General features: G+C 36.4%; 1 protein-coding gene across 1 annotated transcript in view; it reads left to right on the top strand.

Annotated features, from left to right (window-relative positions):
- The window catches only part of TMC1 (transmembrane channel like 1), an 82,695-nt gene that overhangs the window by 46,965 nt on the left and 11,980 nt on the right, over positions 1–23,750 (top strand). The window contains exons 6-13 of the mRNA XM_058826701.1: positions 5,773–5,863; positions 6,913–6,994; positions 10,060–10,166; positions 12,965–13,063; positions 16,589–16,731; positions 19,128–19,272; positions 21,265–21,459; positions 23,438–23,617. Of these exons, the coding sequence (XP_058682684.1) occupies positions 5,773–5,863; positions 6,913–6,994; positions 10,060–10,166; positions 12,965–13,063; positions 16,589–16,731; positions 19,128–19,272; positions 21,265–21,459; positions 23,438–23,617 (1,042 nt within the window). The remainder of the gene's footprint in view (positions 1–5,772; positions 5,864–6,912; positions 6,995–10,059; positions 10,167–12,964; positions 13,064–16,588; positions 16,732–19,127; positions 19,273–21,264; positions 21,460–23,437; positions 23,618–23,750) is intronic.

Here is a 23,750-nt window from a genome sequence, read left to right as displayed (position 1 = left end):
TTCCTTCAGGTTTTCCTCATAGGAGGGTGGCTCAATCCTTCTAACCAAGTTACTCTAAGAGCAGCTTGGTGGTTCTCCTTTGGAAATAGCTCCAACAGGTTGATGTGCTTCCCTTTTCCTCTGATATGGTCACTCTCTCATAGCAGATCACATGCTACAGACAGAATATATTATGGTGATTTTTAAAGTATTTTTGTAACATAATTCATTTTATTACAGTACTTAGACTGTCCATCAAGACAAGTGAATTGGAAATAGGATATTTTATAAGCATACAACCCAAAAGATGTATAAGGTGCATGTGTGAGATGGTGGAAATTTCTCATCTTTTGTTGCACTCTTTGTACTCCCATCAATCAGTATTTCATCTCTCTTACTGTGAACATACTGACAGCCCCAGAGGCCAGACTGGTTGTCTTGGAGGCTGGGTGGGTATTAAATAGCACTATAATTTGCCCACTATTATTACTGAACCACTTTTCAAGTGAGCTGTGCCTGAAAAAAATTGATTTGGAGCCTGTTTTCAGCCAATCTTCTAAGACTTAAAAAAGTCCTGGACAGTCAACATTTTTTCTTATTGAGCTTTTAGTTCTTAGGGTCTGAAACCTTCCTGAACTGTTAGTGAAAAATGTGATCAATCCACCCAAATTTTATTCATTAGCAACAAGCTCTAAGAGCTGTAATGCATCCTCTCTGCAACACAGAAGTGCCTGAGGTACCTTACACCCAGCACTTTGGAAGCTGTAACTCCACACCTTGCATTAATAATTGACTCAGGCTTCTCTGGGACCATAATGCCTGGCCTCTGAAACATTTATCAGTTCTTGCATCTGTAATTCAATTAATAAGCTTTCTCTAAAGCTTCTTTAAATTCACAGTTAGCTAGCAGGGCACACTTTGGCCTATCTTGTGATACAGATAATTTACCTCTAACACATGATACCAGTGATTACAAAGCTTGGTTTTGTTGGTCTGCGTGGTTTTTGACACATCCTCGTGTTTGTGAAGTCTCATTACTTCCAAGTGGGCATGAATATGTATATCTGTTCTTTTGGTTTTTGCTGTGGTTTCTAAAGTATTCCTAAGAATTGTTCATTCTTCCAGTTTCCACATTTTATTTACGGCACAAAAGGAAAAGACAAAGTTAGACAGAAGTCTGCAGAGACGTACAAATAGAGGTCTTTCATTTAGCTAGTTTAGACATCAAGGCAGAAACCATAATTAAGTAATCTGTTGAACTATATTCAACAAGGATGTGTGTCACAGACATGGAAAGGACATGGCAAGCCTGGTCCCTGACTGAATGGTGCCAAGTTGATGCTGAACTTTTAAGGCCAGGAGGTTTAAGTAACTTAAGTAACAAACCACAGAGGTCAGGAGTAAGCAGTCAGTGGAGTAATTAGTCAGTGGACCAACCAGGTGCAGAGCTGGTGGGGGAAGAAAAGCTGAGGAGAGAGTGAATACATATTCTGTTTCATGGCTCCAGCATCATAAGCAATATGAAAATGTTATATAGAATGTTATTTGTAAAATTACCAAAATGTAAGATATAACAGTAGAACATCAAAGTTGTTCTTTTATTCCAACAAACTTTTCTTTTATTCCAACACTGAACGAATACTTCCACTATTCTTTCACAAAATAATTTATTTATTAAAAAAAATGTCTTTCAATTGCATAATTATAATACAATAATAATAATACAATAATAATAATACAATAACAATAACAATAACAATAATAATAATAATACAGTTTAGATTAGAAAAGGACCTTATGATCATTGAGTCCAGCCGTTAACACAACACTGTCAAGTCCATCTCTAGTCCAAGTCCTTCATCACGAAATTTGCACATCGTTTCAAGACCTCCAGGGATGGTGATTCAGCCACTTCCCTGGGCAGCTTGTTCCAATGCTTGAAAACATTTTGGTGAAGAAATATTTTGTAACATCCAATCTAAACCTCCCCTGGAAAAAACTGAGACTGCTTCTTCTTGTCCTGTTGCTTCTACCTGGAAGAAGAGACTGACTCCCTCTTTGCTACAACTTCCTTTGAGGAGGCAAACTGACTGAGGGTGGCCTTGATCCCCTCCTCCAGATCATCAATAAAGCAGGACTGTCCTCAGTACTGAGCCTGGGGAGTGTCACTGTGACTGGATGACAGATGGATTTAATGCTGTTCACTACCACTCTTTTGGCTATATAACATGTGCTATATTTTATTTTTTTAATTAATTATATGGTGATTATTAACTATGTGATGATTTTGGTTGTTAATTCATAAGAATTGGAAACATTGTCACAATTTTTAATGCACATTTGAGACATCTTCTTGTCATGGTCAGCGTGCATTAATGGTCAATGCATTAATGCCAGCAATTCTATTAATTAAAAAAAATTTCAAGTGCATTGTTATTAGATCAGAATAAAATTCAGTGCAAATGAGAATGAAAATAATTCTGCAAGTCCCCCATTTGGACTTAGCTGATTTCTTTCAGGATTTATACAACAAACTTTTAATTATGGGAAAGCAATTTATTAAGAAAGTGAATGGAGTTGCTTCATGCTTCTTTGATAAGACATAAAAATGTCTTCATAATTATTGTACACATATGGATCCAGCGGGTTTTTTTGGTCCAGTCTTCACTGTGCAACTCAGTTGACTGCACCCGTAACCACTCAGTAAGAAATGGTTGATTGTGATGCAAAGATGAACTTAAGTCCAGTGCAGGGAAACAGGATGAAAATCAGTTAAATAGGTTTTAAATCAGAAAAATAGGTTACAAAACATTTAGGGAAGAAGGGGTGAAAGGTGAGAGGAAATTTCAGTCACTGGAAAAGCAGAATCCAGGGAAGCATTCAGGAGCATCAGCAGGATGTAATCTGTAGGCCCAGATCACCACCTTCATAAAGCAATTTTTTGGTTTGTCTTGGAAAAAAAAGCTTAGATGCTGATAACATTTAAAAGATTGCTTGGTGGGGGTCCAGGAGGCAGATGAAAATAAAAAAAACTAGTCTCAGTATCAAATCTTACAAAATTAATTTAAAATAAGTCAAAAAAGGTTTAAGATAAATATTTTTTTGGAATTTGAGAGTGGAAAATTCTTTCCTGTTTTGGCTTAACTTTATTTTATATCGGAACAAGTTTGTGGGGAGCTTGAGTCTTTCACTTATAGATGCAAAATGTACTCATATATGTTATCAAGGACTTTTTATTGTATTTATTGCTGTTTTTATATTATGTCCTTAAATTTCTAACATCCCTTCACTGAAAAAACCTCAAAATTTCAAAATTTCAAAATTTGAAATTTAAAAATAGTGACTGAAAACACAAGTTTTCTACTCTATAGATTTTGATTTCAGAAAATTTTCCCGAACAAGCCTGAGTTACCCAGTGATAGAGTTGGTAGTAAAATACAGTATGCTGACCTGGGGATAGGTGTGCAGTTTATTGAGTCTACCTGCTTTTATGGCACTGTTCCAGCACTGACTGCTGAATTTAGGAGGAAGCTGCCATCTGCTGTCAGGACTCCCTTATATCTGTTGACAGAGCAGCAAGATTTTGGATCCTGAGGCTTGGGTTTAAAGACAACCCTTGGGCACAGGTTTCCTGAAGCTGAGCCAATCTATTTTGTCTGACTTACTTGGGAGGGCTGAAATTTAATTGTAGATTTTTCTGAGAATCAAAAGGAAGAAATGATATGTGAGCAGTGTGCTGTAAAATCTCTGGAAGACTGAGGATGGCTTGGGAAATAAAGAATCCTCAGTCAGTGTCGATATATTTAGCTAAACACAAAAAGATCAGACTTAAAAATACAGAATACAAATGTGATCCAGAAGCACAGGACTGGAAGCAAAGGATCTACACCCTTAGAAGGACTCTGACTTGATCCTCAGGGAACACTTTTGAGGTGATGAATAGGTGGGTTCTGTGGCTGTGGGGCTGGCTGGGTATTTCTATCCTTTCTAATCTGAATCTTTGCTCTCCTTGTGCTATAAAGAGGAAAAAAAAGAAGTGCTTAGATTAGCATTCATAATTTAAAATTATCAGAAAAGGCATGCAGGAGTCCTGAGAAGGTCAGGTGAACTTGCCCTGTCCCTGATGTCTCACCAGCTGGGTTTGGGTGAAAACACTTGGAATGAGAGAGTACTCAGAAGGCTCTCAAATAAGGAAAGCTCTCAATGACTGAAAATTGAATTCAGTAACTCAATTTTGAGCCCATACGTGCACTTATTTGGATCCTCGGTACTGCAAGCTAAATTTTTGAGAAAGGCTTTGATAGATCTTCAGGCTGAAGATCACCCTAAGCTTTTGCAGTTACTAAAATTACACAGTTACTTTCACAGATGTTGAGATTTTTAATGTTATTAAATTAGAAAAGTTATCACATGGCTAATGGCCATCTTCTGATGTAATTTCAATTCTCCCTTATCTCAACTAAACTGCTATACTGCCATTAACACTGCCAGATTTTGCAGTTTAACTCTATCTTTTTCCTTTCTTGTATAAAATATAGGAGCAGAAAATATGAGCATGATAGTTAATTTCACTTTGTAAATTTATCTGTAGCAGTTCTGGAAAAAAGGAAATGTGCATCACAGTCTTATGCATCACAATTAGTACTTTCCCCAAGTGTCTACCTTTTCCCACGTGCTTTGTGCAATACAAAACAATAATAAACAACATAATTTTTGTTTATTATTACATTGTAAATTGTGTGCTTTGAAGCTATCCAGTGTGACAACAAAACATTTAACAGCATTGTGCATACAGTGGCAGTTAAGAATCCTTAGTCTGCTTTCCGATGGTATAGGGCATTTAGCCTTTAGAACACATTTTCTCAGGAGAGACATTATGGAAAACCATAAATGGAAATTGGATTAAATGGAGGAAACATTAGTATTAGTACGCACTTGATCTCATCTCTTCATATAAAGAATTTTAAGTCTTCCTTTCATCTTTATATTGTTTGACTTATATATCTCTATTGGCAAAATTTTAGCCTTTTGGGGACCAGTGAAGCTGCATTTCAAAGAAATTACTCTGGGAATAGTACAGCTAGAGAAGATGTATGCAAAAACTCAGAAGAGCTAATTTAAATGTAGTATTGAGAAGGTGGGCACAGGGGAATCAAAGCTCTAGTGTACACATATCTCTCCCAGCCTGGGAATGTGTCCTAAGCTGCAAACACAGAGAGGGAGGTTTGAATATATCCAGAGCAAGACACAAATTAGATCAGATATTGGTGATCAAAATGATAATTCACTTTTATTCAATATCAAAGAAGAGAGAAAGGAAGAAATTAGAAGAGTAGGAAAAAGTGAAGGATTAGAGAAACAAGAAAGGTGATTACTACCAAGAATCTGCAGCACCCTATGAAGATTCTTCTTTCTTCTGTCCTAGCAACTGTTGGAATAACAGGAGTAACTGTGCATCCCATAAATTGACAATAGCTGAACTGCAAAAGTCAGTTTGCTGACTTACTGGGACTGGACATATTTGATAACCTTGACTGGACATAGGCAGGTCTCAGAACTCCAAATAAATTTGTATTAGGTCAGGTGACTGAAGTTTCTTGTATTTTTGCATTACATATATATTACTATATAGTCTTCTGCAAAATCAAAAATCTCAGAGCTTTCCTTTCCTCGAATTACTAAGGGAACAAGATTTTATAAAGTTCTATGAGGAGTAAAGAAATTAATGTGATAGAGATAATGTAAAATGTGCTGTAACATAATCTGTATCTCTCTTTTGCCCTCATTTTCTAGGGAAGCACAGCTTTTTGTTGAAAAGTTTGAAGGTGCTCTTGGAAAAGGAAAAGGAAAAAAATTCTATGCATACAAAGTGATGATGATGAAGGTAAATTGAGTTTCACTAACTTCCTGTGAAGCTGATGGGAAACCTGAAAAATATTGCCATGGGTACTCATCTCCCACAGCAGTGTCCCTTGTCTTCCTAAGGATTTTAAACTTTTATTTCACCATTCTTTCATGAAAACACTTCTAATGAAAGCTTGCAGTTTGATTTTTGAAACTTGTCATCAAAACAAAAGCCAGCTGTTTTACAGGAGTTTGCAAGAGTTCAGTATCTTGTGAAAGTTAATTTCTCTTGGTGTAGGTTAGGTATTTGTGTGGACTGAATCCAAAGTTCAGTCCTTCCCTTGAGACATCCTTCTGCAAAAGATGAAGAGAAAGAGAAAGGGAAAGAAAAAAAGAAAAAAGAGAAAAACCTAAGAAGGGAAAAAAAAAAAAAAAAAAGAAAAAGAGAAAAAAAAGAAAAAAGAAAAGAGAAAAAGAGAAAGAAAAAAGAAAAAACAAAAAAAAGGAGAAAAAAGAGAAATAAATAAGAAAAATGAAAAAGAGAAAGAAAAAATGAAAAAAGAAAAAAGAAAGAAGAAAGAAGAAAGAATAAAAAAGAAAAAAGAAAGAAGAAAAAAGAAAACAGAAAGAAGAAAAAATGAGGAAGTGAAACAAAACAAAAAAAATAAAAAAGAAAGAAAAAAGAAAAAGGAAAAAGAGAAAGAAAAAAGAAAAAAGGAAAAAGAAAGAAAAAAGCAAAAAGGATAAATAGAAAAAAGAAAAAAGAGAAAAAAGAGAAAAAACAAAAAAAGAAAAATTGAAAAAGAGAAAAAAGAGGAAAAGAGGAAAAGATTGGCATGAAAGCAAATGATTAGCTAATAATTCTTGTGGTATAATTGTGATAGAAATAGGAACTTCACACAAATTCAATAGAAGATATGTTAAAAAAATACAAAAGGAGAATCCTCTTCACAAACAATTACTTTTGGACTCTGCCAATGGATTTTGTGGATGTTTAAGGGGTTACATTAGCACAAAGCAGAACTGAGCATCTGGGCACTGAGATGATGGTGTGGTTTTTTTTTTTTTATTTTCTGTGACTCTTTTCAGAAATGGATGAAATTTCAAAGAGATTTTGAAAATTTTAAGACAGCCTGCATACCCTGGGAAATGAAAATTAAGGAGATTGAAAGTAAGTGAGTAAGAACAGGATGTAGTATCATATTTCTGATGTCTGCCAAAGTGATAAATTTCTTTAGAATATGTGTCTGTATTCAATGCATAGTTTAAAATCAGTGAGTATATATTTTTTCATTAATATTTGTTGTGCTTGATTGAACTAGTTGAAAATTTTCTTCAGAGAGTATCCTTTACAGATAAAACTTGTCCTTCTACGGGTAGCAGTTAAAAAGCTAGTGTTGAAATTAATCCTAGAAAAGTGTAATTGGGATTTAGTCATTGACTTTATTCACTTTCACTTTATTTTGTCTATATTTATTTTATAAAAAATATACTATATACTATATACAGAAATTATTTCTGCCACTTTTTTCATTATCTTGATCTTCATGTAAGTTGTATTTCTCTCATTGTCAGCCACATAATAAAACAAAGAGAAAGCAAGTATTGGTGTTGGATGCCCCATATATAAACAAAGCATGTACTATGTAGTGTACATAGTTTATACTTGGGGTATATTTTGACAGTAGGGGTCTGTCACATGTCAGTTTTGTGTTGCAATTCCAGCATCAACTTTAAACTACAGCCTTTTGTTTGAAGGAGATTTGATTTATGTCCATGGATACCTAAGGGAAGGTCTGCCACTTAGGCTCCCTTGACAATAAATGTTTCTCAGGGCAACATAAAGAGCCTTTCCCAGTTGAGTCTGACTCTTCCAGTCCTCCAGCTGTCTAGAAAAATCAGGTAACAACTTGAAGCATCAGGATATCTCAGGTAGGCTCCCTTCTTCAAGATGCAAGTCCCTTCTAGCACAGGTAGACAGACTCCAGAGCAAAGGTCATCAAGTTCTGCCGTGCTGCGTCCTCAGTTGGCAACAGGTGAATCTGATGCTGGGGCTTTGATGTTTAAAAGAGAAGTGGACACATGTATGAAGTAGTTATATTTAGAAAACAGATGTTTCTTTTCCTTACAGAACAGATATTCAGTATCATCTGTGCAAAAGGACTTTATGGGAATCGCACAGACCTCTCTCAGGACAGGGTGACTCCTATTCCACTGATGAATTTATAAAATGTGCACTAATCTCTATGCCAATGCCTAGTGCGGCGAGGCTGTGGATGCAGGAAAAGATGGCTAAAGTCTACTTAAAACTATTTTATTCACATACAGAACATGTTGCACCTCAGAATGACTTCAAAATACTGGTGAAATTTGGACTGGTTTTGTTCACAGCTAGTGTAGTCCATTTGTGGCGTTTTCCATGTTCCCCATTGCAGGTCCCTGTTTGGACCTGCCCACTGTGAAAACGCAGCTGAGGACAGTCATGGCTAAATTACCCTCATTCACAGTTAACTTTTTACTTACCAGAGGTGTCTGTTCTTGCCTGATTGGTGAAAAAGGGTAATGCTCATGGGCAGTCTGTGCATTGGCTTGCAATAACTATTCTGGTGCAGGTAATGCTAATGCATTGCATCCCTGCAGATGTTCCGAATGGATGCAGATGGATAGCAGAGGTTTCATCAGGATAACTGATTCAAGTACTCAGTGCATGAAAAGAAGTTATTCCCAATACAATAGGGATATTAGGATTTGAGCAAAAGAAATAATGGGGCATGGAGAGGTCTACAAATGTAACCTGAAATCAGAAATATTCATAATTTCCTGCACTGTATTTTTTGGGTCTATAGCATCCCCCAAAAGGTGTAGTTTGGTTATAACTGCATCTCACAATCAGATAGGCTAACTCAAAGTCTCTGATTTATGCCTCTTCCTAGTATGTCAGTCACTGCTATGGTTGGCCACTTCACACAAAATTTCAAAATGATGGTTTAATTCTGAATGGTGAATAAAGAAGATTCAAAATGCTGAATTCTTGACAGAATGGCTTGTTCCTCCCTTTGCACAGCTGTGTCTCTTAACCAGCTTCTTTTTATACTTTGGGATTATACATGTTTAAGTGTATTAAATTTTCTACTGATCGTGCTGTTACAGTAAAATATGAATATATACATCCCAAATAACACAAGATATATTAACTTGATATTTCAGACCTAAAGAACATGTTACATGTCTGCAAAAGAGCTTGTAAATAACAATATAAGTCTCTCTGAATAGACAGATTTACTTTTTATTTGCAATCAGTGTGCTTCAGACTCCCAAACTAGTTTTTGTGTGAAAAACATATTGAAAGGTCATTTTTTCCCCCACAAATGACTAGTAATGGGTCTGAAATTTAGTACTTTTCTAACTGGCAGCTCTCCTATAGTCAGCAGAACTATGCTGAAGCAAGCTGGGGTTGAATTTGAGCTTTTATTTTTGTTTGCCCTGCCTTGCAGAGTGTGAGTCAAATCAGGCCCTTGGTCCTCAGTACCTCCCCAGCAGCCTCTAATCTGTGCACAAGTCTGGGTCAGGGGGCTGGAGTGTGTGAGGTCAAATCCTACACCTAGAGATGGGACTGCCTGCACACCTGGCTACAGATAGAGCACATAAAAAGAATAGAAAGAGAAAGAAAGGCTATAAACACTTGCAGATAATGTTTTTTGTCTCTTGTGAAAAAATCTGGTGAGTGGTCTTATAACAGCACTGACAAGTGTTTTATTGTGGAAAGACTTTACCAACTGACTAATTCTGGGCTTCTTCCTATTAAAATTGGGCTGGTTCTGGCTTAGCATGTCAAGAAAGCTTAAAATCCACAACAGACAGAAAAAAATATCAAAATAATTGAAACATACTTCTAGAGATTACTTAATAAAAGCAAATATGCCAGCTTCCATATGACCCTAAATACTCCATTAAACTAACACTTTTATAATTTTGTTTCTGTTTTCTCAGCTAGCTCAAGACATACTAGTATGCAATATGCAAAAAAATTATTAGAATTATAGTGATAATGAAAAAAAATTAAAATTAATTAAATTTAAAATTATTTAGAATTTTAAATCAATTGAAATTAGAATCAATCAAATGTATAAAAACCTCTCCTGGTTTTACTTTTTTTAAATAAATTTTGTGCATCCTTAGATAAAATAACATTAAAGTGACTCATCTGACTTTTTATCACATCTCATGTTTTTACAGGTCACTTTGGCTCATCAGTAGCTTCTTATTTCATATTCTTGCGTTGGATGTATGGAATAAACATGATTCTCTTTGGATTGACCTTTGGTCTTGTAATGGTGCCCGAGGTGGGAATCTTTTAAATTATCTTTGAGGATTGCCATGTGGATTTCTGTCTTTGCAGTGATATTTCATAGGACTGGAGCTTTAAACAAGTTTTTAGTCTCTCTATGCTTCATTTGCAAGCATTAGATGGTACTAAGCCTGTAAAGATGGGCTCCCTTGGTGGACAGTTGTCTCTACAGAGATATGTCTTGAATTAGACAGGACAGGAAAATATAAAATATATTTAGAGTTATCTTCTGAAATGGTTTTTGAAGTCTGGGATTACTTAGGTGTGGGTTTGTTTTTTTTTGTTGTCTGGAGGAGTGGGTTTGTTTGTTTGTTTCTTTATTTTTTGGTGTTTCTGTGCATAACAGAGTAGAGAAACCAAAAGCCAGGGGGACTGTCTCTACTTAATGTGCATTACAATAGAAAGATGCAGTCCTGGGGCTGAAAGGATCCTTTCAGATCCAATACTCACATGCTGATAAGGCATAACAGAGCTGTAAAATCAGGAGAGATCTCTCATATTTTCCTCTGTGTAACACCTCTGTTAAGAAGTACTTAGAGCAGATATTCAACTCAGACATAAATTACTTCTATGAAAAGTAATACTTCCCAAGTTTCTCTGACCCACCAGAGAATGCAGGGCTTTTATGGAACTAAAATTATTGTGCCATCTCCCTGACTTCAATAGCCTGTATTCCTCTTATCTTTCTAATTTTGTAGTAAGCAGATAAAAAAAAGTCAGGTAGGAATTTCCAACAACTTCTCAGCCCAATCAGTAGCATGATTCCTCCAGCTTGATCCCTACAAATCTATAGAATTTGGTGATATTGATCATCTGATGTCATTGCAAAAACATCTCTCGATTTTTGGAGTGTTCTTAGGAATTAGGAGGTGTCCAAACTGACTGGATGCTGGCAAGTGTTGTTCATATTCTCAAGAAGGGCAAGGAGAACCCCAGAAACCACAGGCTTGTCAGTCTCACTTCAATGGCTGGTTAAGTTAAGAGGAAGAATTTTCTGTCAGGTACTGAAAAACACCTGAAAAGCAATGCAGTGGTTCACTGCCACCATGACTTTATAAGAGGAAAGTCTTGCTTGTCAAACCTGTGAACATTTTATAACAAAGTAACCAACCGGTTGATCAAAGAAAACCAGTGGATGTAATCTTTTTGGATTTCAGCAAATGCTCTCTCTCCCAGTATCCTTCTGGATAAAATGTTAAGTACAGAGCTGGATAAACACATCATGGGGTGGGTGAGCAATCAGCTCACAGGTCAGGAACAAAGGGTGACAGTGAATGGGGTGACATCAGACTGGTGACCTGCCACCACTGGGGTTCCCCAGGGCTCCATCTTAGCCCTGTGCTCTTCAAAGTCTTCATAAATGCCTTGGAGAGAGGACTTGAAGAGATACTAAGCGAGTTCACAGAGTGGGGCTGTTGAGTTCCACAAAGGCAGGGAGGCCCTGCAGGGTGATCTCAGCAAATTACAGCACTGAGCAATCACCAACCATGTGAAGTTCAACAGGGGAAATTTGAAATTTGCCCACCTGGCTGTACTGGGCAACCCTGGGTCTACACACAGACTGGGGAATGAGAGACAGGAGAGCAGTGCTGCAGAAAGAGACCTGGGGGTCCTGGTCAGTGACAAGTTGAACATGAGCCAGCAGTGCCCTGGCAGCCAGGAGGGCCAAGCATGTCCTGGAGGGCATCAGGGCCAGCATCTCCAGCCTGGCAAGGGAGGGAGGGGATTGTCCTGCTCTGTTCTGCTCTAGAGCAGCCTCACCTCTAGTGCCGGGGGCAGTTTTGGGTGCCACAGTATAATAAAGACATTGGGCTGTTAGAGAGCATTCAAAGGACCATGAAGGGCCTTGAAAGGAAGCAGTATGAGAAGCAGCTGAGGTCACTTGGTCTGCTCAGCATGAAGAAGAAGAGATTGAGGAGAGACCTCAGACAGTCTACAACTTCCTCATGAGGGGAAGAGGAGGGGCAGGCACTGATCTCTTCTCTGTGGTGAACAATGACTGGGAACAAGGGAATGGCATGAAGTTATGTCAGGCAAGGTTCAGGTTATACATCAGAAAAAAGGTTCTTCACCCTGAGGATGGTTGGGCACTGGAACAGGCTCCCCAGAGAAGTGGTCACAGCTCCAAGTCTCACAGCATTCAAGAAGTTTTTGGGCAGTACTTTCAGGCACATGGTGTGACTCTTGTAGATGATCTTTTGCAGGGCCAGGAGTTGGACTCAATAATCTTTGTGGGTACCTTTCAACTCAGCATATTCTACCATTCTGTAATCTTCCTTAGAAACCAAAACAGAATAAATGTCCAACAGTTTTCAGGGTGAGCCTGGAAAGGACCCCATGAGGAGATGTACCGTGCCTGAATAAGCATCTTGCCAGCAGCATGAGAACTGTCAGAATCCAAAAACAGATTCCCTAACATCTTCTCGTACATTTAAAATATCCCAATAAAATCCATAATGCATGACAAATGAATATTTTTGGTCTTTGTAAGGTAAACACTCCTCTTTAGAGAAATATGGATGGACTTCTGTGTTGCCTTTGAATGTAAGAGGCACAGTTTGGCAATCCATTGATACTAGTGGAACTTTAAATTTAGAACACTGAATGCACATGCTAAGCATAGTTTCCATCAGTAACGTGAGGAGCAGTGAAAGAAATTGTAGAAGTAGGTCATTCTCATTAAGGAGTTTAGGAGCATAAAACCAGTCTCTCAAAGGAATTACACATCACTGTCCATTTCCTTTTCTGCTATTTTGCTTTAAAATATAAACCTCTCTCATTTTTTTGTTTCAGGCTTTGATGGGTAAGCCATATGGCTCTTTGCCTAGAAAAACTGTCCCAAGAGCTGAAGAAGCAACTGCTATGAATTTTGCTACTCTCTGGGATTTTAGTGTAAGTGCATACTCTTGCAATATTGCATATCTACATGACTTTTATCCACAATTACTTCATATTTAATGTTAAGTTATTTAATATGAAGTATTTCAGGAGATAATTCACAAGAGAATTAATTTAATTTTTTTTGCACAAGCTCTCTGTATAGATGTTTCTTTCAGACAAAACTCATAATGAAGCTTGATATTCACAAGCATTGGTATTCAGTATATATAGCAATCCAAAGACACATGGGGAAATATCTCAAAGTTGGTTTGCCATTCTGGGGTACTGTATTTCCATTTCTTAAGTGTAAATTTGGTCTTCTGTTTCTATATGATTAAGATTCTGAATTTTAAAATGCAGTATGAATTAGGGAAAAAAAGGAGAAAATAAATTAAAAATAATAATGAGCTACATTTTATCCCTTTGATTACATACAATACAAACAATGGATTCTCCCTGGATAATAAAAGGACTGGAAGATCTTTCCAAAGACCTGTGTATATAAAATTTTGCAGTGACTACTTAGTGAAATGACATTGCATCTAGTGTATCGAAAGTTACATATTTGAATGACAGAATAAATGTAAACATGTGGCTGGAAAGTTATATAATGATAATGAAATTATAAAATGAGAGATAAAAACATCAGGGAGATATTGGAAAAAATAGGAATTACAGTAACTTGAAGATTTTGTAAAGAGAATAGGCTAGAAGAGCTTTGTTCATAAAATATGTATATATCTTTTATATATAAAATATATATATCATTAGAATATAAGAACAAACCTTGTAAAATAGATGTGCTTTAGAGAAGACGGAAGAAGGCATGGTGGAAAGATGGAAAGTTTTTAACAACTATCAGAAACTGACAGGTGTGAAGAAGAAAGTACAATAACAAAGTAGCAGTTAACAGAAGAAACAAATGCAAACATAATAAATACAGAATAAGGCAGTGAAAGAGATGGATCCCCAGAACTATTGTGAGAAAAAAAAATAATTTTCTTGAGGCCTGTCAGATTGACAAATATTCCCTGAAGACAATGACAGCTTTGTTTAAACAGCACAGTAAATAGTACCTTTCATCTGGTAGCAACGCTATGCTACCAGATAAGTTAGAAACAAATGATAATCACACATCACCAATCAATATTTTATCCTAAACAAAACCCAAAGAACTCCCAGCCCTATGTAAGGACTTAAAAAATGCAGCAGGAAACACTGTCCCCATAAAATAAGCCAACATAATGGAATCTGAGATAAGCAGAGATGCTGCAGTAGGAAAGAGTTAATTCCAGGCCTAACAGGGGTGAAGGCTTGGCTGGCACCTGGACAAATTCCCACTGTGGAAAACTGAGAAAGTAAGCAAGTGCTTATCCACATGCCATCCCAAGTTACAGGAATATCCTGATGGATACCTGGAATTTGGACTGTTTAAAGGTGATACCACAGAAGAACATCTTGGGAGCCCACCCAGGGGTGGGGTGAAGAAGGCCAGGCTGTCAGGATGCCACATGAATCCTCATGGTGATAGTGGTATCTTTCTACTGGCAGTATCTTAATCTGTCTCTGTCTCCATCTCTCTCTCTCTCTGTCTCTTACAGCCCCTCTCTCCCGTTTCTCTCTCTCTCTCTCTCTCTCTCTCTCTTCCCCTCACACTCACTGTTAAATAAAACCCATACTGATGATTCAGAGTATGGTCACCTTATTTTGAGCAGAGACATCTCTTTATAAATGGATCATGACGCCCCACCACTCTCTAAAACAAATAAAGATGAGCACAGCATTCCTATTCTGCTTTCTTTTGTATTCAAATTGTATTCACATTATTGACATGGGAAAGCAAAGCACATCTGGATTTTGATATATTTTATTTGGAATTCAGTTTTAACATATAGTTTTCAGATTATAATCCAGTCATAAAATATTAGAGTTTCAAGTCTTATTGCACATTCAATCAGTAGTCTTTTATGTTAGACTCAGAAAGGAGTTAAAGACATCTTCCATGCACGTCTACTTTTACTGAGTTGAAGTTATTTCTAATCTTATGGTGGGATGCTGTGGAATCAAAAAACTGATTGATACACAGATCAGGAATTATCCCTGACTTCCAGAACACAGAGAATAAAAAAACATTTTAGTAATTTTGAGGACCCAAAAGGTTCTCCAGAGCTGCATTAGGCTGTATTGAAACCTGGGCTAAAATGGAATTATAGGATGCTTTAATGAACAAAATATGCAATATACATACAGTTATATATTGAAGTTATATATTGAATTTGAATGTGTCCTGACTGGTGAGGATGTTTCACTTAGCAAGAAATGTGCTCTATTAGAATACTTGCCTTATTAAAGATGAGCATATATTTATCTGTTATGCATAAGCACATAAATCTAGCTAGGGATGAAGAAAAATGAGATATGTGGATCAAGATATTTTGAATAATATTTATGTGTGCTGTATATTAATATTTGATTTTCAGCTTAGAATTGTGAATCGGGTTTCTCAAATAAGCCTCACTTCATGTGTAGTAAAAACTTCAATAAATCAAGTACATGTTTTGAAAAAACAAGTAAGAGAAAGATGTTACTGATTTTAAGGAAAGTGGGCAACTGAAAAACAGGAGGCAAATGGTTTTTTAATTCACCAACCCTTCATCTTATTGTATTACTGTCAAAATTATGTATGGTCAATCCTCCGATGCAGTCAAATACTCCATATTGCACATGGAATTCATACATCCAGCTGGAGGTTTGCCACTTCTGTGCATGCACTGAGCTGTCCTGGTATAGGCTCTGGCTTTGGTCTTCTTCTAGGAGATGAGTTCTTGCACTAACCTGAGAATTACCAGGAACTTTTAGCTATTTGATCCATGTAGATTCCAGCAATTTCTTACAGTTAATAAGGTACTAGTAAATAACTTTGAAAAATGATCTATCTGACCAGTAGAAGAGAGGGTAATTCATATTAAGACATTTAGAAAAGAAGATAGACTTTGAATTGCTGAGAAAGACAGAGCTTTGGAGTTGAGTCTAAGTGTGCAAACAATCTACATACTTAATAATCACCCATAAAATGTCCCTACTTATTGGTTATCATATATACTGAACAATCACCCGATGAACAGCAGACAACTGTTATTAGTCAAAAAAGACATATGAGATCTTCATATCAAATTCAGGCAAACACATTTTAGAAAGGTGAAAATTAAGTTAAAAATATGGGATTTTATCTGCAAGTAACAGAAAAATAAATTTTGTAAAACAATATATTTCTCTTTTTACAAGAAGCATGTTGATAAAGAAGTTTTAATTCATTGAATTCCAGACAGATTGTTAATGACCAGTTTTAAAAGATTTTGAAGTTGCTATGAAATATTCTATGTCTTTTTAAAATAAAGGGACACATTTTATATACTGTGAGCTTTATTCTAATGATATTTGCAACTGATATGTTTTAATACATTGCTATTGATTAATTTACTGACTGTGCATAATTGAGAAAAGTAACATTATACTTTTTTTTTTTTTACTTTTCAGGGCTTTGCACAGTATTCTGTACTTTTTTATGGTTATTACAACAACCAGAGGACAATTGGGTGGCTCAAGTTCAGGATGCCTCTTTCATATTTCCTTGTTGGAGTTGGGTCTATTGGCTATAGCTTTATGATTGTCATTCGAACGTAAGTTATCCTTAGCTCTGGAAAAAAGTACATTCAGAAAGACAGGTCATTCCACTGTTTATTCTGGAGTATTTTTTAAAAAAATGCACTAATCCAAAGGACAGGACAATGCAAGATCAAGTGCAAGGTCAAAGTTATGTAAGACACCTTCAGCCTGTATTTATCTATTCATCTTCACCAGAAGCTGTGTTGCAGTGCTGTGAAAGTGAGAATAAATCTTTAGTGAAATAACAAAACACTTCTGAAATTCTTAATTAAGAATGAATGCATGAAGTAAGGAAGAGATCTGTAAGCCCATCTTTTCATAATACTTGACATCCAGCAGATTTTCAGCTAAAATTCAAGAAATTCAATAATTATTAATTAGTGGTTCTTTATGTGAGTTAAACTCTTTCATGAAGGAAGATCACAAAAAAGAAGCATATGGAAAATAATTCTGTATGTAGCTCACAGTCCACAGTAAATGCTGCCAGGTAATAAAATCTTTGATAGCTTTGGTTCAAGCAAGATGACCACCTAACACAGTAGTACAGTCAGCTCCGGCAGTGGTAGCAAAAAAAAATAATCTTGCAGTTCAAGATTCAAAGACACTTTTAAACATAGAGAAAGAAGTGTATTTACCTTGTTTTGTTCTGAAGCCAGTATTTTTCTCTTACATGAGCACTAGATTAATTCATGTTCTGCTTTCAAATTGGCCTCCTGCATAAGGCAAGAGTCATTTGAGAAAAAAAACCCAAAGTCTTCAGTCACATAGATGTATTTTTGGGGAGGAAACAAACTAGTACAATAAAACAGCAACTGATTTAGTTGAAAACTATATTTTAAAATAGTTTTAATATTTAATTTAATAACAACTGCCAAGATTAGAAAAGTCTTAGACAATTTTATTTCAATGACTCTCACTCAGACAAAAAAAAAACCCAAACATTCCAAAACAAAGGAATATCCTTTAGAAAAAAATACATTGTATGTTCTAAGTTTCCATCTGGCCATATGACACTAATGATGACCAATATTTAGGTAATCATATGGGAATTCTTGCATTCATTCTTTTCTATTTTTCCAGAAAGAAGCACAGTGAGCACAGAAACTGAAAGCAATTTAACAGGAGATTCTATTATTTTTCTGCTGTTGACTGTGAATTGAGAAAGTTCTATGTGAAAGAGGTTGTGAGGATTATAAGTAATATTATTTTATTTAGGGGAAATATTTAGATGTAGGTCTCGTCTCTTCAGCTCCTGCAGTGTATAACATAAAATTGAAACGTTTCTGATCTCAAAGAAATTATATTCTAACCACAAGGATCTTCATTATTTCATGAGAAACTCTTGAGAAGGAAATGTCTCAGTCGATAAACCAGAAGCAGGACAGATTTTTCCAAGAGCCTCTTGAGATCTCTGACTCCTCTGGATATGAACAACCCTGATATTGATTTTTGGCATCTCGGAAAGATTTTCTGTATTATTTACTTACTGTTCTCATCCTAGATTTCGGAGCATGCATTTTATTGGACTTTTAAAAATGTGGTACATAGAATATATTAATATTAATAACAATTTTGTTGTATTATTGAGATTTAAAATAAGTGTTGCCTTTTTGCTGACCAGAAACACTGAAGACTACGTGATTTGTACCTTATCAGCACACTCTTTCCTTGTGTTTAATGTCTTGAATTAGGTGACAAAGTATGCAAAGCGATACCACAGTTATTACATGAATGAAATCCCTTTAAAACAGAGAACTTTGAAGACAAGATTAAAGATTAAATTTAATCTGAAGAAATACTTCTCTGAAGAAATAGTCTGATGTTTCTGGACACTGTAGTAAATATTTTTGTATGTTTATAGGAGATGATAGGGAACATAGCTGTATGAGTGCTATTTTATATGTTACAACCATGTTTTCTTCTGTCTTGTTTTAGAATATTTCTTATACTCTTTGTTATATTTCTTTAGTTTTATTTATGTATTTATTTTGTTTATTGTTATTTTAGAATATTTTTCTTATTAGATTTTTTCTTCTTTTTCTATTTGTGAACTCTTTGATAAAGTATATTACAGTTCAGGTTGCCCTGCACATTTCTATTTAAGAGATGTTCTAGATATTGTTTTTCTATTAAGCTTCTTATCCAGCAGGGTTTCTCTGAGAGGTTAATGAAGTAAATTCATTCTTTCTCATCAAAATGTGGATGGTGAGCTCGCAAAGTGCCTAAATATGAAAATCTCCATCTTATACACTTGTTTCAGAAAAAAAAATTAGTAAAGCATAATTGACAGCAAGAATGATGTAGAATTTTTTTTAGAAAAAATGTTAGAACTTAGGAGCCATTTAAAAGTCATGCCCACAAAGCAGAACTACTGCCAACAAGGTCTTCCTGTGTCTTTGTGTCTTTGTAGAATGGCAAAGAATGCAAATGATGATGGTGGCGGGGATGACACCAGTTTTAATTTCAGCTGGAAAATGTTCACAAGCTGGGACTACCTGATTGGCAATCCTGAGACAGCAGATAACAAGTTTGCCTCCATCACAACAAGCTTTAAGGTAAAACAGAGTTTACTAAGGAGAGGGAACCACGATTTGGCCTTCACACTGGTGGGAATCAGATGAAATTAAGGTCAAGAGTACATGTGCTGAGGCTCATACTCCTGCTGGCATCTGTACACTCTTCTAGGTCTCTGTGTTTTGCCATCAGATTTTTTTTCTTTTTAATCTTGAAAGAAATAACATTACCATCTTTTGTATCCTCTGTGCTGACAGTACCAGTTTTAGAAAACTGATTCTACTGTAAAAATAATATTTTACTTTTTCTCATCTCTGATGGCTTCCAGTTTCTATGGTGCTTGTCTGAAAACCTTTTTTTGAAATGTTGCTCCCATTTTGCCAACCTCACATTGTCAGTTTTTCTTTTTGCAGAGAAGAGATATTATTAAGACAAAGTTATAGAATAATCTGTATAGGGCTATTTATCAGAAGAACTGGCCCCAGAATTTTGAGTTTATACTCACTTTTCAGTAAGAAAATGCTTTTATTTTCAAATTAATTACAAAATATAGCCCAATTTGAAAGACAGTGTTCTTTCCAGTGTATAGGGTATGTTGGTTTCAAGAGTAATTCTGATTTCAAGAGTAATTTTGTAACGAATCTGGGACAAGACCTAAGACTCAGGGCTGTGAAAACAGTGAAGGGGATATATTCTGTATGTTGAATGTTAAAGGATGTGTTTGTGCTCTAGGGTGGCTGGGACACACCAGTGTAGCAGGCAAAGAAAGATTTAACATTCGATGTACAGGGAATAGACAGGCCAAGAAGTGTTGTGAGGCAGTGAAGAAGATGCTAGGCTTGCAGTCACACTGGCAGGTGTGACACCATGGGAGCTGGAGCACAAAACACTGCCTGCTCTGCTCAGTTTTATCTTTCCTGTCCTCAGTGGTGGAACTGCCAGCACACCCCCTCAGCCTGCCCACTCCTCAGCTGCAGACATAGAAGAGAACTGCCCTCAAGTGTAAGCCATACAGAGAAAAAAAAAAAAAAAAAAATAGTGGAGAGACATGGGTTGAAAGTGCTGAATCTGTATCAGCTTCTCTGCCTGCGTCCTAAGAGCAGATGCTGAAAGCTAATTGGGGAAGAATACAAATCAGTTGAGAAAAAGGCTTAATTTCAAGAAATAAACCTATGAAACTTTACTGTAATCCTTGCAAACAAGCAAGGAACCCCAGAAAGAAAGAGTGAAGTCTTGACTTGGGTGAGGCCATGGAAGTTTTGTTTGAAAGCTGCTGCAGTCTCCTGTCATTTATGTGACAGACACATGCTGTAAAAGGAGCAGAGCTGCAAAAAGCAATTATTACAATGCAGTTCAGCTTCCCCTCTGGACAACTGATCTCTATACCAAAGTCAGAAGCTCTAACAAAACTTCCTTTCACGGAGACATTCCAGACCAAAAGCTCTTTCACCTGAGAAAAGTAAAAACAGGAGTTTATAGTTGACTTAGAGTCTTAATATTCATCAGTTATGATCAAGGGTAAATGTGGGGCAAACATTTTGTTCTGCAGTCTGAAGCTCTTCACGTTCCAATTTTTTTTGGCATTCATACATCTCAACTATCTTTTAATTTTTTTCTGACTTTCAGAGTAAAATGCTTTCCTCATTTCTCACAGATGCACATTTTTGAAGCATGACATTTCCTTTTCTGACAGATAATCACACATTTATTCTGCTGTATCACTCAACCTCATATCACCTTGCAAGCTGAAGGAACATGCAGCTTTTTTTTGACACATGAGTACAAGCGTAACAAGACTCATTGGGGACACACTCAAAAAAGGCTGAGGAAACCCTGGGGAGCCAAAACTCCAGAATCTGTCAAGACCTGAACAAGATTTTATGAGATAATGTAAATTCATCTCAAAACATGAACCCCAGATGTCCATTTGCATCTTTGTTATTTATTTAACTGACTTCTAACAATTGGGGAAGCACTGTGGGGCCTTGACCATTAAAGTATTCATAATATTCTTTTCTTTCTAACAAACGCAGGAAGCAATTGTGGAGGAGCAGGAGAGCCGAAAAGAAGAAAATATTCATTTGACTCGATTCCTAAGGGTTCTTGCTAACTTCTTAGCCCTATGCACACTTGCTGGAAGTGGCTACCTCATCTTTTTTGTTGTCAGAAGATCCCAGAAATTTGCCTTGGAAGGTCTGGAGAACTACGGGTGGTGGGAAAGAAATGAAGTTCGTGCTAGTGCATTTCTATAATAGATGTGGTTTGAAACTGTGTTCCTCTGCTTTGCATGTTGCCTTTTTTCCCTGGTAATTTAAATACTCTGAGTGTGGGTGGGAAATATTTAGCAAAAGAATTGCTTATGTCTCTCTGATTCCTACTTCATCAAATTTCTTTGCTTCTGTCAAATATCCCTTAGTATTTAGCTTCATTTGAGGCCTTTACATTTCCTCCTCTGTGCTCTTCGGATTGTTTTCCAGACACACTGTGGTTTCATGAGATCTCTTCATGGAACCCACTCTCTGCTTGCTTTTCTCCTGAGACTGGCCCAAGCAGAGTGGTTGCTCTCTGGGCACAGAGGAAGTTATTTGGGACCTCATTGATGTAACTCTGATGTAGCAACAGGTTGAAACTCATGCTTTCCAGCTCCACTTGCCCTCTCCAAGAGTCCTGTGCCATAGTGTTTGTGCCTAATTTGTGCCTAATGCTGCCCTCAAAAGCAGATGCAGCCTGCCTGACAGAGGTGTATAGTGAAGATGGTGGTTTTGTTTGCTATGACAGTGCACAGTATGCACCTGAAGTCAGTGTGCCAAACGAAAGCCTGGGAAGGTTTTACTTTCTTAGCAAAAAATGCTACTGTGCATGTTGTAAAACTAGTTTGTTACTTCAAACTCATCTTCTGAGCTGCAATGTAAAGTGCATACCTCACTTAAAATAAGGCAAAAATATGGTAGCCTCATACAGCTGATAATGGTGATGATGGAACAAGGAAAATAAATGCAGAATTTTCAACACCAAAGCCTGACTGAGAAAGTAACATTAAAATGTGAAATAATCCACCTCTGGAATCCAGAAAAATAGGGCTGTTGAGAGTGAATTAAGTTACTTGTTATCCCATTTTAGTTTTATGGGAAAGATTGTGTACAAAACATCTTGATGTAAGGCAGCACAAGCTCTGAGACAACAGAGCTTGGAGGAATTGAGCTTTCTCTCAGTTTAAAGGTGTGGTATAAGATTTGTACTAATAAGAACTGGGCTACCAAAGGCTGTTTTATAAGTTTGTGTTATAATCTGGAAAGTAGGTAACATTTGTCTTTATGCTCATAATTTTACTTTTATATCTGTAATAAAAATGTTCTTCTAAGGTCTATGCTTCTATGCTTTTAAGATCTGGAGCAGTGTGTCTCTAAAGGAGAGTGGGTAAAGCAACACTGACATTATTTAGCTAAAAAAAGATTCCTATTGACAGGTAATTGACATATTTGTGAGTACAAAAAATTGCCCTCGATTGGATATTAATATTTAGTTGAGCAAATATATTTGACTTCTGAATGAAATTCACACATTTTTCTTATTTTGGAGGTCAGATTTTCTTATGTTTGCATCATTAGTATATGAATTTAGGATTTGCTCAGAAAAAAATGCCCAGCACCTAATACAAAACTTAAAGAAAAGTGCAGCTTCTACCTACAAGACAAGCAGTAATATTTAAAAATTGACATTATTCCTAAAAGTATTAAGCTGCTTTTGTAGAAAATTTCATTAGACTAGATTCATTAAGGGGATGAACACTGTTTACATGCAATTATGTGATAGAGAAATCCATGGTAAATATACTTTTTGTCATCTCTTCCTGAAGTTCACGGCATAATAAAGAGCCGCTGATGACTTTGTGGAAAAAACTTTTTTCTCTCTGACCCTCCTTCTCTCTCTTAATGTTTAAATTTTTGTCTCCCTCTCCATATCAGCAGTACCTGGTTCTGTCTGAACACAGTTCAGATACAATTGTTTAGTGTGTCATGGAGAGAAGGAGATTAGTGGGGATGGTGTGTGGATTTCATCAACTTGTGACAGACACTGAGAGTGGATTTTGGTTTTTATTAAATCAAAAGCCAAATAAAAAGTAGTAATGGAAATATATTTTTCACCCAGATCAATAAAATAATTTATTTCTAACATTTCACTGTAAATTTTCCCCCCCCTCCTCAGGTGAACACAGTTATGTCACTTTTAGGAATGTTCTGCCCAACTTTATTTGATGTAATCAGTTCTCTGGAAAACTACCACCCTCGAATAGCTCTAAGATGGCAGCTGGGAAGAATCTTTGCTCTTTTTCTTGGCAACCTCTACACTTTCATTATCGCCCTAATGGATGAAATCAACCTCAAGGCAAGATATTTACTTTCCTTCACTATGTTTAGCATGTATCTGGACAACACTGAGGACCTCCAGCCAGTCACAGACATACCAGAGAAAGACATTCTTTTTCTGTGATGTAAATTACATCCATGCCTAAGCTAGC

The sequence above is a fragment of the Poecile atricapillus genome, chromosome Z, assembly GCF_030490865.1.
Source record: "Poecile atricapillus isolate bPoeAtr1 chromosome Z, bPoeAtr1.hap1, whole genome shotgun sequence".
In the NCBI taxonomy this organism is placed as follows: Eukaryota; Metazoa; Chordata; class Aves; order Passeriformes; family Paridae; genus Poecile; species Poecile atricapillus.
The sequence above is the reverse complement of the archived record's forward strand: the minus strand, read 5'-3'. Positions and strand labels throughout refer to the sequence as shown.